The sequence below is a fragment of the Cupressus sempervirens genome, chromosome 2, assembly GCF_028749045.1.
Source record: "Cupressus sempervirens isolate cs-2001-9-10 chromosome 2, ASM2874904v1, whole genome shotgun sequence".
Lineage (NCBI taxonomy): Eukaryota > Viridiplantae > Streptophyta > Pinopsida > Cupressales > Cupressaceae > Cupressus > Cupressus sempervirens.
Genome location: NC_143119.1, coordinates 74,880,099 through 74,899,962, shown reverse-complemented (window position 1 = coordinate 74,899,962; position 19,864 = coordinate 74,880,099). Strand labels below are relative to the sequence as shown.

The 19,864-nt window shown below is 38.0% G+C and overlaps 1 protein-coding gene across 3 annotated transcripts in view; it reads left to right on the top strand.

The window, feature by feature from the left end:
• LOC149571111 (uncharacterized) overlaps positions 1-19,864 on the top strand; it is an 83,666-nt gene that overhangs the window by 1,014 nt on the left and 62,788 nt on the right. The window contains exons 2-3 of one of the 3 annotated variants that reach the window (XM_089812672.1): positions 16,710-16,763; positions 16,984-17,087. In XM_089812672.1, the coding sequence (XP_089668798.1) occupies positions 16,710-16,763; positions 16,984-17,087 (158 nt within the window). Of the gene's footprint in view, positions 1-16,630; positions 16,764-16,983; positions 17,088-19,864 lie in introns of all 3 variants that reach the window. The other 2 variants (XM_089812671.1, XM_089812673.1) reach the window with 2 other exon arrangements.

Sequence of the window (19,864 nt, the reverse complement as noted above, 5' to 3'; positions counted from 1 at the left end):
GTTTCAGTACACCCTTTCCTACAAAAAATACACTTTCTTTCATTCCAATTCTCCTTGGGAATTGTCCATCTACTTGTCTCACATCACAGACGATGAGATTCAGTTCTCAACTATGCCACTAGCAATCTAGATTTACTTTTAATTGCCTGTCGCAAGTAGTCTTTATCTTCATGACCCAAAGTAGGATTGAACTCTTTCACATAGTGGGTCTTTTCCCGCCCCATTTGCTTTGCCCACATGGCAGCCTTGAATTTTTCCAGCACGAGTCTTTACATCTCCTCATTGATGTTGGGATATTTTTGTATGTCAATTTTCCATTTATTCAACCATGCCTTGTACTGCCTCACCCACGTCTTCTTTCCGTGGACTAGTCTCTCATTAAACACTAACTTGGGCCAACGATGCTTATCAATATTTTCAACCTTGTTTAAATGGCTTAATAATTGGTCAATTCCTGAAGCTTCCATCGGGATGATATCTGAGCCAAGAGAATCTGATATGGAATTTTTGAATTGACTTTAAGGCTAGTGGTGATAGGATGTTTTTGTATTCTTTCAATTTGTTTCCACTTGTGGTTAGAAAGGCTGCTCCCCCAAACCTCACATCCATATAGCACAAATAGAGTTATCAACAGGCTAAAAAGAGTGTTCTTGGTTTTCTTATAGTTCTGCTTGTCCACATCTGTTTCCCAACTTCCTGACAGAAACTCTCTAGAGCCCTCAAGTGTTCCCTCAAATCCTTGGCTATTTGTGCAATTAAAATGAGATCGTCTGCATAAAGAAGTAGCTTCACCACACACCTAGCAAGTTTGACAACCTCCCCACTTTTGTTTTGTTTTGTTTCAGTCAATATATGAAGAGTGTTGCAATCAGGTGTTAAACTTTGAACTAGAAATAATATATACAGATATAAAACAAGTTACATGCAAAGCAATCAGATAACACAATACAATTAACCTGAGAAAACCCCTCCAATTAACCTGAGAAAACCCCTCCTTAGTGAGGGAAACAACCCAGCCCGCAAAAAGAAGTTAGTGCCTTTATTAGAAAATCTAAGGATCAGATACAAAATTGAAGCTCATGATTGAGTCCAACACAATCAATCAATCAATAAGCCAGAGAAAAACTTGTATCAGTTTTCAAAACTTCTGATATAACTACCAAATATAGATTGGACAAGTATAATCTTGCTTGAAATGCTAGATTAATAAAATCAATAAGCCTGAGAAAAACTTGTATCAGTTTTCACAACTTCTGATATAACTACTAAATATAGATAGGACAAGTACAATCTTCCTTGAAATGCTAGATTAATAATAAAAACTGGGAGTCTTGAGACTAGAAGATATCAATCCAATACTGATAGAAAATTCACCTGCTGAAAATTCTAAGATCATAAAATCTTTATTATTGCAGACTCATTTCTTGTAACGGTATCTCTGCAAGAATAGAATTGAACACAAGATGAGAGGAAGACGTAAAATTACAATTTCAGAAAATGACACAAGCCTAAGAGATGAACCGTTCATCAGTCTGTTACACAACAAATTGGCACCACCAAAAATGATCTAGCTTCTACACTGAATTGATACCCAATCTCCCCAACGTGATACACTCAACGCCAGGCTCCGACTTCAATTCTAAGCTAAACACATACCACTGAGAGAAAATTGGCACCACTTGGGCATGAATGTGGATGGTCATCCCATCATAGAAGAACAACATCTCGGATGCTGAAGGAATGGCAGATGTCTCAATTAATATATGAAATAAAGCGAACAAGTAACTGACCATATTAAACCGTTGACGAAGTGTGGACTCATACCAACACACAAACATCTGATGAAGCTGCCAGCTAATATGAAATTTGAATAATGGAGGCCAGGTCCAAATCAATGATGACATGACGCTGAGGAGATAAAACACTATCACAAGACCAGGCCTAGGCAATAGAGGAAAGATTTATTTCTGAGAATGTAAAACAAGAGACATACGGACAGAAAAAGCTGAAGAAGTATCACCATTTGTCAAATCTGGGAACTAAGGAACCAAATTTTTTTTGAGATGCACAACCAGTTATGATCTGATATTAAGATCTGTCTGGCAGCTATTGACTTTAACATCAGGCACACTGCATTCCTAAGTCATCTGGTGATGCAGAAGGCAAATCTTTCCTGTCTATAGACAACTTAAAGATTACACAAGCAGCCTCACAATGGCTTCTCACTCCACATTACATTTCATAAATTCTCATACAAATTGCTCAGTCTCTCTCACACACTCCACATGCAACTAAGGCATGCTATTTCTTCATTTTAGACTTAGTTACCAATTTGGGCGTGGATGCAAATGTAAGAATTGGGTGCGCGGATGCACAATTTTTTTTGGGGGGATGTGGATGCATTTTAATGCATATATATATATATATATATATATAATGTATAATTAATAAATATAGTATATAAAGAAATGGAAGAAGTATATAAAATTAAAACATTTGGATTTGAGAAGACAGACTAGCAGCAAACAAAATGACATGATCAATGGTTGGATGACCTCTTTTAGGACCATTTAAGGGTTTAGGAGCAAAAAAGAGAATAAATTTATTTTTAAGTGGCAAAAAGTGAGTTCTTGGCCGTTTTTGGCCATTTGGGTGCATAGAGGCTTTTGGAAGTGCCTGGATAACTCTGGGTGCCGTTCGGATGTGGCCTCTAGGAATTCTGCTTCTGGATGCTTGGAGGCTGCAACCAGACGGCACCCAGAGCCATCCGCCTCTGGATTGGCATCCAGATTTGCTTCCAGAGGCAGGAAGCTTGCATCGGTAATTAGGATTTTAGATGAACACTTCCCTTTTGAAATTTAATTGCCACTATTATCTTCCTCTAGCATCCCTCTTGCACACGCCACAGCCCTATTTTCTTTCTCTCTGCAAACACTCTGAAGCCTCTCCTTCGTTTTTTTTCACCCCCTTTTCTCCGCCTCTGCAGCTCCACCTTATTGGCTGCTATTTTTCTCCAAGTAGATTCCCACTCCTCTCTTTCATCGGTTTCTTATGTAGCCAATGAATTTCTAAGTTCTGTTGGCTGGCATGGCAGCCAAGCAACCACATAAAACATCGCATGCACCTCAGTTATGCCATCTCTAAGTTGCACTTTACTAAATTACTGTGAGATCATAGAAAATTCTCAGCATAAATCGCTCTCTGATTAAAGATGATTTTATCTTTAAGATAACAAAGCAGTAGTAGAGGAATTTTTGTTTAGTTCTTGATCTTGTTGATGTTTGATAGCTTCAGTTGGATAAACTATTATATATGTGTTTTTTATATTTATATAAGGTTATTGTTATTATGTTATTATATTAATTCCCTGATTAATGAATATACATGTCCTATGAAGGGACATGTCTATTCATGGCCTGCCTATTCTCTATATATAAATCTAAAAGGATATTGCATTTGGAAGACACATACCAATCAGGTAGTGCTATTACATCTGCAAGTGATCCTTGGAAAACTAACATGGTATTAGAGCCTTACCTGCAGATGTAAATTAAACACAGTCTATAGTGGACGAGGAAATAATATTGGTGTTTCCATAACTTTTATCATTGAATGAGGTGCTTGAATTAATATTTGCCTGGGAATCAATTTTTTTTTGTGGGTTTGGAGTCTGCCATGGTTACAAACGAACATGATTTCACAGAGGTTCAATACATTTGAATCGTTGCTGGCGAACACAAAACGTCAAACACAGGCTTATTTGATATATGGAAAATATTGCATTATGAATAGTTGCCATTAGTCTTGCTGGTGTGGATTATTAATATCTGTGGGGAGATAGTCATAAGATTCCTCATTAGCTAGGAGTGGTGTTCACATTCACAACAGGTAGCATTAATTCTGGTCGAAGCTATACTTCTTCATTCTATACGACTACAATAGAAGTATTATACATGCCAAATGCCGAGGTCACTTGGCTTCATCCACAACAGATATTACAGAGATTAGTGGCAGCCAAATGAGGAACACAATTTTTGTTCTTGGAATCTTCAATATATTTAGCAATTCTTCAACACAATTATATTTTCTTTTGAGCATGAGTAGTTATCGTTATTGTATATGTGTTGGGTGGTCAGTGATTTTCAGGTGGTTTGTGTTACTGCTCCAGTTGATTGCTACATATGCAAGAGAGCAATTTCATTGAGGAAGAAATATTACAAACAACATAGATATGGATCAATTACAAGAGGAAATGTTGTACCTAACAAAGAGAATAAACGGTAAAATGTCAATTAATGAAGAAACATGATATAAGTGATAATTAACTCTAACATAAGGGTGGAAAAGGGACCGATCAAATTAAGCTTCAAACACCTGATGCCCACCGTGGAATCCTCCAACATGGTTTCGCTGATCAGGAATGCCGAGAAAGTGCTCGCTCAAGAATCAATGGTTGTGATTAATGCGTGTGCTGCGGTTTAATTTCACACTTGGTGTGGTGACTTGCTATCCGTAGTTGGATCTGTGTTGATTGAGCATGGAATGTGCCAGAGAAGGGAAGAGCCCCGCGGTAGATTCTTTGCAGCTTGGAGGTACTACGAAAGCACATTGCAAGTTAAATATAAATTCCATTTCCAACGAGTAAAAGATTGAACCTTCTAATGTATGTCGCAAATATATTATTGTCGAAATCAAACACAATTCTTCTTGCCACGTAACCCACATAGGAACGGAATAATAAGGCACTCATACAAATAAGTTACAACCAATATAAGAAAGGCGGGCCCTCACCAACATTAAAAAGCTTCGGGTCTCACACATAACATGGGAAAGAGATAGGAAATGATCTGGACCACGAAATGGTGAATAAGGGCACAAATTAAGTAGTGATTAAATGTAGCATATCTAGATCCATCATGGAATATAAAACGGTAAGATCAAGGTATGTTAATAAATTCTTGATATTATATCTTATTTTTATTCCTTTTTATTATTGAAAATATGAAATGAAGAGTTGAGTTGATAGTAATAGACATGAGTTAAATTACTAACATCCCAATAAACATTCCCATTTGTATTTCTATATGTACTATAAGAGTTATGTACCTTGATCTTTTCCTCAGAGAATGTTACTACAGGAAGAGGGAGATTGAGATTCAGAGGGAGCCTGGCATTTCATTAGAGGCAACCTTGAAAGAGAGGAAGCAAATGATTCAGTCAAACCTTTCATGATCTCGATCATATTGATTTAGAGGTATTAAACCACGTTGAGATGGATTCTCTAGTGATCAATAAATTATAGCAGTCAAGAGGACTGCAATTCATGAATATATCTCGTGATTATGTAATTTTAATGGTCCTACCCCCTGTGTACATCATGAGGAAGTGACGACTTCCAAATGATGTCACTTGTATTTGCAAAAGTTACTATAAGGTGATGATTTTAAAATAACTTGTATTATGAGATCAAACAAATTGAGTATATGGTGAATCTCTTGCATCTCAACATTCTAGAAAGCCATTACTCAAAGAGTATTAGGTGAATATCATTGAGGCCAATACTCTTGATATCAGATGTGATATCAAACCTTGTTTTGAGTATTTGGTGAATATCATTGATATTCTGGGAGGCCAATACTCTTGATATTAGATGTGATATCAAACCTTATTTTGAGTACTTGGTGAATATCATTGACATTCTAGGAGACCAATACTCTTGATATCAGACGTGATATCAAAACCTTTTGAGTACTTGGTGAATATCATGTGTTGATATTTTGGATGACCAATACTCATGATATTGAGTGCGATATCAAATGGTGGAAATCTTTTGAGATATCCTCAAAATTGTTATTTGTAATATTATGTCGAAGTAACATTTATTCTTATGTGGTTATCCTTCTAAGCTAAGAGGGAGTGTTGATGTTTAATAGCTTGAGTTAGATAAACATATTATATATGTGCTCTTTATATTTATATAAGGTCATTATTATATGAGAAATATATATATATATGATTAAATTTTTTGTTATATTAATTATTTGATTAATGAATAGACATGTCCTATGAAGGGACATGTCTATGTTTACCGTATAGGGTAAACAACTAGTTATTGCATTAAGAGACTAGAATGTAACACAAAACACAATAGCACTTTATTAATATAAGCAAATAGACACCCACGATTACAATGATGCCTCATAATTCCATTCGAACGATGTACATATATCTCCCGAAGGGGTGACTCAACCATCACGCATGTTTACCGTATAGGGTAAACAGATACTATCGCATTAATAGATTAGAATGTAACACAAAACAAAGACTTTATTCATTTAATATGCAAATCCCAATACAACGATTACAATGACTCCCCAATAGTCCATTTGAACGATGTACATATACTTTCCCGAAGGGGTGACTCAACTGTCACGCGCCCTTTTGGATACAACTCTACCTTGGACAACTGCCTTACTTTGGACAACCGCGTTACTCGGTGTGAAGAGATCTTCTTCAAGTGAAGTTGTTCGATTCTCTACCTATATCCGTTCATTAAGGGTATCGGGAACGAAGAGTTCAGTGGTAAAGGAGCTGGAGCACGTCATATCCCTCATGAGAGTAGTGTGTCCAGCTGCCTTTTCAGTCTGCTTTGAGGAGCGCGGGTGGCCTAGAGTCGAGACTTCAAAGTTGCGCCAGGATTGGGCCAATACGAGAGAGCCGGTTGGGGAGAGCTGCATAGAGGCTCTGACTCAGGAGATAGTCTGGATATATCAGGATGCTTATTATGCCCTTTGGAGGAGCCAAGTAGACCAGGTAGCGGTAGAGAGGGCTCGGGAGGAGTCAGCTACTAGGTTAGCAATGATGAAGGCAAAACTAGCCACAGAGAAGGCAGCTCGGGAGTCGGAGAGAGCAACCTGGGAATCCGAGAGGACAACATTTTTGGCTTAGAAGAGTCAGCTACAACAGGTGGCAGTGGAGAAGGAGACGAAACTTGGAGAGATTGCTGAGATGATGCAAATTGTAGCCAAGATTGGGGGGATGATGTTGTCAGTAGAATCCATATTGTAGCCGATGGGTAGAGTTGTATCCAAAAGGTGTCGTGATGGTTGAGTCACCCCTTTGGGAAAGTATATGTACATTGTCCGAATGGACTATCGGAGAATCATTTTAATTTCATATTGCTTATATGAATAAAGTCTTTGTTTTGCGTTACATTCGAATATCTTAATGCGATAAACATCCATTACCCTATACGGTAAACAACGCACCCTTTTGGACACTAACTAATCTCATCGGCTACAGTATAGTTTTTACTGACAACAATCTATTCATGGCCTATTCTCTATATATAAATCTAAGAGGATGTTCCATTTGGCACACACATACCAATCCGGTAGTGCTATTATATCTGCAAGTGATCCTCAAAAAACTAACATATCTATCTAGTTTCAGTAATGGAAATGATAAATCTTATTCTACACAAATTTCAAGTGCTCTATATCCCCACACACAGGTAGAAATAAACCAAGGGAATGAGTTAGGATTTAGATAGATTCTTTATGTTACAAATTTATCTAGGACAAGTGGAAAAACTTAATGCTGAGCCTAATCTGTCCCTTCATCAGCACATATTGGTGTAAGTATACATAAAGGAAACAAGTGAAGCAACCAGGTATATAGATCATCTACAATGTATTTCAGTTGGCTTATGCAATTTTATACCATATGTCATTACCTGGACTGAAGTACTGTATTTAGTATTATTCACATTTCATACTTACATAAGTCCAAGTAGGATTCAAATCAGTCTGATTGAGAAACAAAGAGAAGGGAAAATTCAAAATACACAGAGGCATAATATGTAATTTACTTAATCTGGTGTTCAACTTGTTTGTGGTATTTCAAATTCATCAATTTTGTTTAAGATGTTTGTTCGAAAGTTGAAACTTGATGAATGACATGGTCTGAAACCGAGAAAATTTCAAGGGACAGCACATCTTTTGGGACATCGATATTTTATTGTGATGGAGAAGTGCGAAAATAAAAACAATTACATAGAAAGACAATTGTAAACAAGCTGCAAATTAATATAGTGGCATATTATAACACGTTGCATTAAAATAAAGAGCGGAACTGTATTTGTAAATATAAACAACATGTATTGATGTAAGCTCTGTAACAAATTACGTAACATTACAATTTTGGAGTATACTTATTCAAATGAATATATCGTAGCATCCCTTGCTCCAATGCAACACAGGGAGGTTATGTTTATACAATTGTGCTCTTCAAAGAATGTGCTTAAAGTCCCTTTATGCGAGGGAATTGCATGTGCAAAACTTACAATGCTAAGTATTCGGTACTGCCTCCTCAGTGGACAAATACTTATGTTCTGTTCTTATGTACAAGATGCATGTATGTGAAAATATGCAGTGAATTTTTTTGTAGGAGACGAAAATCTTGATAATCTCAACTGCAGATAACATCTATTTTTTATATATAGCATCTAGATACAACTTGGACTTCTCAATCCTACCTGGTGCTTGGTCTCATGATCTGATAACTAGTTGCTGACCCTTTATCCCAAAGGCAAGCAAAGGAAGCAACAGTGAGTTGGCTGGTGGTAGCTGTGATGTTCTTGACCTTCAGATGCCAGTTGGATGCAACTCGAACGGTACTGTACAGAATACAATGCCTATGACAATAGATGGATTGGGTTCTGTACAGATGAGGAGTGTTATTGGAGCCGTACAGTGGCAAGAAGCAGGTGGAATCAAGGCCATACAGTGTATTTGGTGGCCGTACGGTGAGAAGAAGGGAGGATGTCATATTTGGCAGCAGAGTTTTACAGTGTCCCTGGTAGTCGTACGGTAGGATGAAGGGACCGTACGATGGATTTGGGGTAGTGTAGCCGTACGGGGAGATGAAGGAAGAGGCCATAGGGTGGATTAGGGCAATGTAGTTGTACGGTGAGGAGGCTTTGGTGGCCATACGATGGTGCAAATCGTTGTACGGTGAGGGTGAAGGAGTACGGCATGGAAGAACAGGTAAGCCATACAGACAAGAGACTATGCAACAGAGGAAAGTTGTATGAAACACATGGATGCCGTTCAGTGATATCTTGTTTCTTTGATTATTCTCCTGAAGTGCGGAATGATAAAAGGTGTACGGATGGAGGTGATACTCAATAGTGCAATCTAAACTTATGGATCCAAATTTATCAGATAGAATCAAATAATAATGAAAAGTAGAACACAAATACCCTTCGATTAATACTTGCCAAAGATAGTGCTCTGACTTGCTAGATTTGAGCTAAGTAATACATGTAACAACGGAATAGGTTGAGGGCTAAATCCCACCGAAACTGCACGAGCCAAATAGGGAAGATCTTTCACTTCCAAAATGGTGAACAATCAAGAACTCCAACAGGAATTTGCAGTACATAAAAAATAATCCAAAAGCATACCTAATGACTACCTATAAGCTGTGCTTAAATACCCGTTGGGGAAAACTTTCCGAGGGTGTACAAAGATAGCTGATGGCAACACAAACTATGAAAACAAAATAAAAATGGGTCCGAGATACATTAAATCAATCAGCCCGTTACAATAGTTTGATAAATGATTTATTTTATAACGGGAATAGTTCAGTCCTCCTGTCCCAAATTTTGCTTGACCTCAAGCAAATGCAATGCTGGGTGTTGCAGAATGTGCTCGCCCTCCCACGTCACATCGTTCAATAGAAAGTGTTTCCAACGCACCAGATATTCCTTCACCGTGGGGTTCCGCAGAGTCTTCTCATGTACTTCGATGATCTCGGTTGGTTTCAATATGAGCTTTCCTTCATTGAGTGGTGGAAGGTCTGTGGCTACCGTGACGTTCTGCTCTGGAAGTTCCAGCTTGTACGTGACTTCACCAACGTGACGAACTACACGATAGGGACCATAAAATTGTGGCTTCAATTTTTCTTTTCCCTTCTCCTTCAATGAGGATTGTCGATATGGCTGGAGCTCGAGATAGACCAAATCCCCTACTTCGAAACTTCTTTCCATTCTATGTCTGTTGGTGTACATCTTTTGTTGAAGTTTTCCTTCAAGCATCTCAGTATGTCCTGTCCCTCCTGAAGCCAGTCCCTCGCCCTTGGTGCGCGATCCTCACCCAGGACTGTGTCGATAAAGGAAAGGGGTTCGTACCCGTATAGAGCTTTGAATGGTGCCATTCCGATGGACATGTGGTACGTGGTATTGTGGCAATATTTTCCTAGATGTATCTATTTGACCCATGCTCATTGTTGTGTAGATACGTAGTTCCGAAGGTAACCTTCGAGCCATTTGTTCACAATCTCCATTTGTCCGTCTGTCTGCGGGTGGTAACTAGTACTTGGTGACAATTTCTATCCCTACCATTCAAAACAGTTCTGTTTAGAAGATAGTGATGAATTGCCCATCCCAATCATTGACAATGTTTCAGGGTAACCTGTGCAGACAAAAGACTTCTCTAAAAAATAGATCGGCAACTTGTGCGGCCTGAAGATCTGAGGGGACGGCGAAGAAATGTGCGTACTTTGTCAAACTGTCAACCACCACGAAAATACAATCTTTTCCATTCACCTTGGGAAGCCCCGTTATGAAATCCATCGATATACTTTCCCACTTATGTTCTGGAATTGGCAGAGCTTGTAATAACCCGGCAGGTAGAGTATGTTTAGATTTGTTCTGTTGGCAGATCGTACTCTCTTACATACTGCAATGCATCCCCTTTTAGTCCTTTCCATGAAAACCTCTCTCAGAGACTTCTGTAAGTTTTGAGGAAACCCTGGTGTCTTGCTAAGGGTGAGTCATGTACTTCCTTCAAGATTTTTTGCTTCAATTTGGATTCTGGTACTAAAAATATCCGATTCTTATAGTAGATGATATCATCCACCACTTTGTACCTATCATCCTTGGTGTTGCCATCCATTAGCTCACAGGAAAATGTGTTCTTAGAGTATTCTACCAACAGATGTGCCTTCCAGTCAGCTAAAATCTGGTTTAGTGAGCAGATGGCAGGTTTCTTGGACAAGGCATCTGCAACCACATTGTTCTTCCCATTCACATATTCAGTGTCAAAATCAAAAGCCTAAACTTTGGTTACCCTTTTTTGTTGCCTCTCGTTCAAATACTGTTGCTCTAGAAAATATCTCACGCTGTTGTGATCCGTACGGATGACAAACTTGGCACCTACCAAATATTGGCGGAACTTGGTTAGTGTATGTACAATGGCCAACATCTTTTTGTCGTAGATGGAATATACGCGTTTTGTCTGCGTAAGCTTCTTGCTCTAATAAGCTATGGGGTGTTTATCTTGCATTAGTAACACACCAATGCCTTCTCCAGATGCATCGCACTCCAAAATGAACCGTTGAGAGAAATCAGGTAATGCAAGTACGAGACAAGTGCTCATTGCCTCTTTCAGCTTATCAAAAGTGAGTTGTACCTTTTCATCCTACTAGAAAGATCCCTTCCTTGTTAGATCTGTTAAGGGTGCACTGAGCTGAGAGAATCCTTTAACGAACCTTCGGTAATAATTGCATAATTTGAAAAATCCTCGCAAATCTGTGAGTGAGTTTGGGGGAGGCCAATCAAGGATAGCCTGAATCTTCTCCTGATGAACTTGAACTCCGTATTTATTGACAACATGCCCTAGGTACAATATTTCTGTCATATCGAATTCACACTTGGATTGCTTGGCGAACAAAGACTGCTCCTCTATGATCCTTAGGACTTCATCCAGATGCTTCAGGTGCTCCTCCCATATTCTACTATAAATAAGATCATCAAAAAATACCAATAAGTACTTACGCAATTATTTGTTGAAAATGCGATTCATGCATGATTGGAATGTAGAAGGTGCATTTGTCAATCCGAACGGCATGACCAGAAACTCATAATGTTCGTAGTGGCAACGGAAGATTGTCTTTTCTCTGTCTTTTTCATGTGGATCTGATGGTATTTGGAACGAAGATCTATTTTTGAAAAATAGACTGCGCAATGCAATTCATCCAGCAACTCATCTATCCTTGGAATGGGATATCTATTCTTTATTTATTTTTGTTCAACGCACGATAGTCCACACACATGCGCATCGTCCCATCCTTTTTGACCAATACCACAAATGACGCGAAAGGGCTAGAACTGGGACAGATCCATCCTTTCTCTAGCAGTTCCTGAATCATCTTTTCAATCTCATCTTTGAACCTCTTGGGATGGTGGTATGGTGTAGTTATGATTGGTTTGGCTCTTGCTTCCAACTTGATTGTATGTTTAAACCCTCGATGCGGTGGTATGCCGGTAGGAATTTCTATAAAAACTTTATCTTGGTTGCTCAAAATCTTCTGGAGATTGTCATCCTAGTGAGGTGTCCGTTGCCCCTTTATAGGTTCTGTCGAAACAAAACAATGTGCAGCCCAAGCAACGTCATCACGCTGAAAAATTGCCTCCATTCGATGCACAAAAACTTCCTTCGGACCTTCATTTTCCATTCCAAGGAGAACAATCTTCTTTTCATCGACAACGAAAGTGAAATCCATCCATTTGAAACTCTGAGTGTATTCATCAAGCGTCTCCGTCCACTGTATGCCTAGAATAACCTCCATGTCATCAAGGTCCACTATGAAGAAATCCTCAGTCACCGTGTGATTCACCATTGTGATACTTAACTAAGAAACAAGGTGTGTGTAGGGTAGAAGAGTCCCTCTGGCAACCTTGACCTAAAATCCTGCGTGTGTCTCCGTAGGTAGACCTCTTCGCTTTACCAAAGATGAGTTTATAAAATTTAGAGTAGCTCCGCTATCCAGCATCACCATAACCCTTTGTCCTTGAAGGGTACCCCGCAGACGAAAAATTGTGCATCTCGGGCTACGAGCTAGGGCAATAGTTCTTCTAGACTGTAGCAAAGCTGCAATTCTTTCCGTATAGTTCAGACTAACCATGTTGGTGTCATCGTGATGTTGGTTGTCTTCGGCGAGTGTTTCTTCCTGTTCATCCTCATCATCAGACATGACCTCAATGTAGTGTAATTTTCCCTTTCCGAGGCATCTGTGGCCAAGTTCCCACGATCCCTTGCAGTTGAAACATAATTTCTTCCTTCGGAGTTCTTGTCTAGTAGCTTCGTCCAACGACGGCTTCCTGGGTGGAGGTTTATTATCTTTGTCCCTCGGAAACGCCGTCGGTTTGGGGTGTGAGTAAAGAGAGAATGATGTTGATGATGATGCCATGCTCCGTGCCTTCTTAATAGCCTCCGACAGAGTGGTAGGATTGAACCCTTTGACCCAACCTTTCAGTGGTTCTGTTAGTCCATCCATGAAGAACACTATCTGTCTTCTTTCAGAAATGTCTGTGACCAAAACAGAGAGTTTTTGAAATTCCGTAATGTACTAGTCGACCAATCCAATTTGTCTCAGCTATGCCAAATCTTTGAAATTGAGTTCCGAATTTTTACCATCAAATTGCTCTATCAATCTCTGAGTGAATTCTGCGTAAGTAGTTATTTGATCATGCCCTAGTGTGATGGCGCCGTGATGCTACCATTCATGCGCAACTCCCTCTAAGTGTAGCGTTGCAAATTTGATTGCTTCTTCTTTTGGCATAGGATTCAACTGGAAGTAAGTATCGGCCTTTATTACCCATGCTTGCGCAAATATGGATCCGGATCCGCCAAATTGGAGACAGATTTACTTTACTCAATTTTCTTCTAAGATCATTGTTAAAATGTCCTCGGTTTCTGCCTTTTGGATATCTCATTCTCATATCCGCATAATCTTTGTAGGATATATCCTCCCCAAAATTCGCATTCTTCTAGTCTTCTCTCAGTTGTTCTTGCATCTCTTCAAAGGTTGGTTGTTTCCCTCCATGTGGTGCCTCCGTCTATGGGGGAAAGGACGACATGGAAGGTCGAGAGCGTGGTGGAGGGTTTGATTTACCTGACACCGAGTCCGTGCTGTGACCATTTTGTTCTCCGGATATTTTATTGTTTGCCAACTTCTTGAGAGTCTCTTCCATGAGTCGCTAAGTATCAGTGATCTATGCCTGATTCCTGGAAAGTTCTCTCAGTAGTGCCACGAGTTCGGTAGTTGTTGGTTTCGGTATGACAGCCATTCTATCAATGGAATGTATCCTTCTTCTCATCCGGCTATAAACTCTCATTTATTGTCCATAGGCAAGCAGGATCGAAGCTTTGATACCACTGTGATGTTCTTGACCTCTGGATGCTAATTGGATGCAACTCGAACGGTATTGTACAGAATACAATGCCTATGACAATAGATGGATTGGGTTCTGTACGGTTGAGGAGTGTTACTGTAGCCGTACGGTGGCAAGAAGTAGGTGGAATCAAGGCCGTACGGTGTATTTGGTGGCCGTACGGTGAGGAGGAAGAATGTTGTATCTGGTAGTAGAGTTGTATGATGTCCTTGGTAGTCGTATGGTAGGATGAAGGGAGGGACCGTATGGTGGATTTGGGGTAGTGTAGCCGTATGGTGAGATGAAGGAAGAGGCCGTACTGTGGATTAGGGCAATGTAGCAGTACAGTGAGGAGGCTTTGGTGGTTGTACGATGGTGCAAATCGCTGTATGGTGAGGGTGGAGAAGGAGTACAGTGTAGAAGAATAGGTAAGCCGTACGGACAAGAGACTATGCAACAGAGAAAAGTTGTATGAAACACATGGATGCCGTTCAATGATATCTTGTTTGTTTGATTATTCTCCTAAAGTGCGGAATGATAAAAAGTGTATGGATGGAGGTGATACTCAATAGTTCAATCTAAACTTATGGATCCAAATTTATCAGATAAAATCAAATAATAATGGAACTTAGAACACAAATACCCTTAGATTAATATTTGCCAAAGATGTCGTTCCGACTTGCTAGATCCGAGCTAAGTAATACATGCAACAACGGAATAGGGTGAGGGTTGAATCCCACCGAAACTGCATGAGCCAAATAGGGAAGGTCTTTCACTTCCGAAATAGCGAACAATCCAGAACTCCAACAAGAATTCGCAGTACATAGAAAATAATCCAAAAGCATACCTAATGACTACTTATAAGCTGTGCTTAAATACTCGTCGGGGAAAACTTTTCGAGGGTGTACAAAGATAGCTGACGCGACATAAAATTTTTGTTCTTTATAGGATATAGGATTTAACTTATTTATTTCTTAAGATTGTATTGAAGAATCAAACCCGTAGGCAAGGCCATGATTAATTACATACACAAGATATCAATGAAGTGTTTAATTATGATCATGTATCTAATGTTTGTACCTAGTTGTTGTGACTTGTGCATAGTTACACGTGTTGGACGTAGTGGTCATAATACAAAACAAAGCGATACTTAGGTATATAATAGTTATTATTTGTTATGTTTTAGTACGATCTATATACCCTCTCATCTTCTTTGAGATCAATCAAGTGAGATTTTAATTAGCAATGAAGTGTTTAATTACGATCATGTATCAAATGTTTGTACCTAGTTGTTGTGACTTGTGCATAGTTCCAAAATAAAAATGGGTCCGAGATAAATTAAATCAATCGGCCCGTTACATAGTTTGATAAATAATTTATTTTATAACGGGAACATTATAGTAGCATGTTCTAAAAAAAGCCCTCATGTTAAACTGCAAGATGGATCTTAAATATCACAATGTTTTATGGATTTTAATGTCAGTTTGGTGGATTGTGGGTTTTTCTATCTATAATACTAGGTTGCATGGGTACACGTACACACACCCCTTGGATGTGTATCCATGTACCCAAGTGCTGTGTATTCAGTGTAGAGCATCTTAACTAAAGACCTTGATTCAGAACTCTGTTTTTGTTTCAGTTTTTTGTTTGCATATGAGCTTGTTGTTTATCAAGCTTAATTCAACAGATAATCAGTTTTGAACTTTGATACAATAATGATTAACAGTAAATTTTATCACTGTTCAAGTCAGAAGTTTATCATATGCAGTATGTCATTGTCATATGATTTACAATCTTCTTGTTCATGTTTAAAGTCTGCCTTCTCTGTTATGCATCTAAACATTTAGCATATAATATTATTACAAGCATATTGAAATCTGAAACAGAAAAATATACATTACATCTACAAACTTTATCAGTCTTCTTGTTTTGAAAAACCATTGCCATGACTTTCTTTTTAGATTTTTTATAAATATTGCCCATCCCCTATTTTGAAAAATAGACGTACCTGTACCCTAAGTACCCCCATCCCTGTGCAACCTAGGTATAATAACTGATTCCATAAATTTTTGGCACCATGCCAATATATAGATTAATTTTGTGGCATTAAAGTGGTAAATGACTTACACAAGCTTAATTACTGGAGATTACTCAATGGCATGTAAAAAACAGAAAAAACACATTAAGGAGTAGTTTAAATTACATTGTCCTGGAGACTATTATATATGTGTATTTCAGAGCAGTATAATTCAAGTGTCAAATAGGAATAGTATTAAACTAGCCCTGAGATAAATGAGCTTCATCTAATTTATAGGAAATCTGTTGATAATTAACTTACTTTCTTCTTATAAGTCATTTTAATTCCCATTTATTCTAGTTTCTGACAAGTATACTTGTCATATTGCTGAATAGCAAAACATTATTGAAGTTAAGTCTTGCACGTATTAAGTTGCTAAAAAACAGAAGGGAAATGCAACTGAAACAAATGCAGAAGGAGGTTGCACAGTTTCTACTGGCAGGACAAGAAGCTACTGCACGTATTCGGGTATGTTTACACCTTAAAGAACATTGAATGATCATAGTGAAGAGAGAAGAGATCCTTAAGGGCATTCTTTCCTACAAAGCTTTATCATAATTTCACTGAAAATTCCGAAAGTTTGTTTCTTTCCAGCAATTATTGTCTATGCATGTACACCCTTATAAGGAAAGTAAAGATTCAAATGCTTTCATGCAATAAAATTTTGAAAATTTGAGTTTTGTTTCAGGTGGAACACATCATACGGGAGCAAAACATTTTAGCTGCATATGAGATTCTGGAGCTATTTTGTGAATTACTGGCTGCTCGGCTACCAATTATTGAATCACAGAGGTTAGAAAATGATACAGTTCTCTATTTTTTTATACGAACCAATGCAGTTTTCCAAGTGACATTATGTTTGTGGAGGAATTTATTTGTGGGGTGTTTTGGTTTGATATTTGAACTCTGTAGGAGCTAACTCCTAGCATACTTTTTGACTTAAGGTAATAGTCTCTGTCTTTCCTTGAGCGTATTTCTCCAGTCATATAAAAACTTAAATATCTCTATGTATCACAGATATATCATCTTATATCAATTAGTAATTCTATAAAAGCTTCAATATATACATCGGAGGTATTTGGAATAAGATACCTTTTCTAGAAAGAATTGTATTAATTGTGTATTTATTTCCATTTTTATGCTCATGTTAATTATTATCAACCTTTTATACGTGCTTTCCTTTCCTAATGTGATTTTCACTTGCCTTCTTATTGTTTTTAATGATGGGCAACATTAGGAAATCAATTAATAATAGAATCAATAAGTAATTTGTAAGGTAATGCAAATGAATGCCTATCATCCACATGGTTTGATATAGTTTATATCCTTTATTTAGGTTAAATTTTGTCACTATTGAAGGAGCAAGACTCCATCCAGCATCAAGCCATAGAAGGCTCATAATCTTGGCAGTTATGCCGCACTCCAGCAAACGAGCAAGATTGGCTTTGTGAGTTGTTTTCAAATTACCTCTGTATGGACCAATATCAGCTATAATGGCTGTCGATTTTCATGCCATGTGCAATCAAGGACTAAATAGAGAGCACATCATACATGCAAATATAGAACAACCTTGCAGTTGCGCACAAAATGAAACATGAGGTTAACTTTGGTGAAATACTCAAATGGGTGAAAAACTCTAGGAAGAGTGAGCAATGCTTCTCATCCCACTAATCCATGGTTGTGCTATTAAGTTTGTAGTTACAGTCAGATTGATATGATCACGAGTTTCATTATTGATGGTAAATCATCATTAGTTAAATATTCTTTTATATATATATTATTATATATATAATATATGTATTACATTTATATATATATATATACTAATATACTAACTAATGATAATTAACTATAGAGACATGTCTCCTCCTCTCATATTTACGAGTCCTTAAATCTGCATTTGGAAAATATCTATAACAATGGCAATATAATTACATTTGCAGAAACAATCCATGTTACTTAACATGGTATCAGAATCAAGTGCAAATGATAATTGATAAATCAGGATTGAACAATAAATGTGTGACGACTTGGTTGTGATGAGCATCTGCAGGAGATTTGACAAGAGAGAAGTTATTTTGCCATCCCCGAATTGTCTTCCTTCTATATGATTGTACTGCTGCTTCTGGTTCTTCTTGTGATGGCATACTTTGGGGTTTATTATCTGTCTGGTAGCCAGAAGAGGAATGGTATAATTTGACCTCGAGATCTCCCGCGTTGGCACTCCACTTGTCGTCCCTGGAATTGTTTTCTTTTAGATCGAACGAGGGAGTTTCATCATCGTGGTCATGGTGGGTGTGTAGGGGTATTAGTCGGTGCACTATGTATGACATTGTATGCTTCTATATGGTTATTCCTCTCGTAGAGACAGCCCTGTCTATCTTCTAGGAAAGAGAGTGCTTCACTCTTCCACATATCGAAAATAGAATTATCAAGAGTGCAATTTATAATCATATCTTAAAATAGAACTTTCTTCTTTCTCTTGCCACATTATTAGGGATGTGATCTGCTTCTGCTCACTCTGTTATTTTATATTAAGGAACTTGGCAACCATATGTAATATGTGAGTCATCGCCACCTTGAAATATAAGAATTAATCAAAGCCAAAGACAACACTTGAGAATGAGGCCGGTGGTTTAAAGGTAAGGATAACCAACATTGCGTCTCACACACCCACTAATGCAACATCAACAATAGAGAGCCATGGGCGCTACATACACCTAACCAGCAGTTAAATTATACTCGGCTGAGATACACATAGGATCAAGATGTCCAAACACTAAAGGAGGATATTAAGACAAGACACATGAATATTCATTTGAGGCGGATGAGAAGGAATAATTCGTGGATACAGATTCAAAAGATATGGAATGCTGAGAATAGCTTCAGGCATTGATCAAATCATGGGTCTCTTCCTTATTGTGAATCCATCTGAAATACAATCTACTCTCAACTAGGGTGATTGCAAGTAAAAGTAGAATCCAACTGCATTCTTTTATAGTCCGCTGGAGTGTAGCAATAAAGAAACAATATACAAGTGGATATAATACCACCAGTACCAAATATATGAATCAGTGTATAAGGAGTTGGGAGTTGAATACACAATCCTATCATTATCGAAATGACAATCAAAATTTAATGATAAATATATATACAACAAAACATAGAAAAGTAGGAGGAAATGGACACCCTCAAATCAGCAGTAAAAAGGTTGAATACATCAGGATTAAGATATACAGTTAGCACCATTCACCCACTTCAAAATGAGGAGGGGAAAACCAAAGGTGACGATAAAAGACAAGTCACCTACTTGCAAGTTACGTGAATGGACATGAATGGACATTGAGTCCTTTTATTTCTATCTTTATTCAAACTATATTCACCAAAACATAATTTGAAATAATAGAGCCACCTCAGCTGGTTTGTGTGTTATGGAAGGACCCACTTTTATTTGGAAGGAAGAATATTCAAAACATAAAGTGACACCATAGTAAATACAAGGAACGAAAGATATTACAGGAATGGTGTAGGGAAAAATATGTCCAACCTAATGCATTTAAACATTCAAC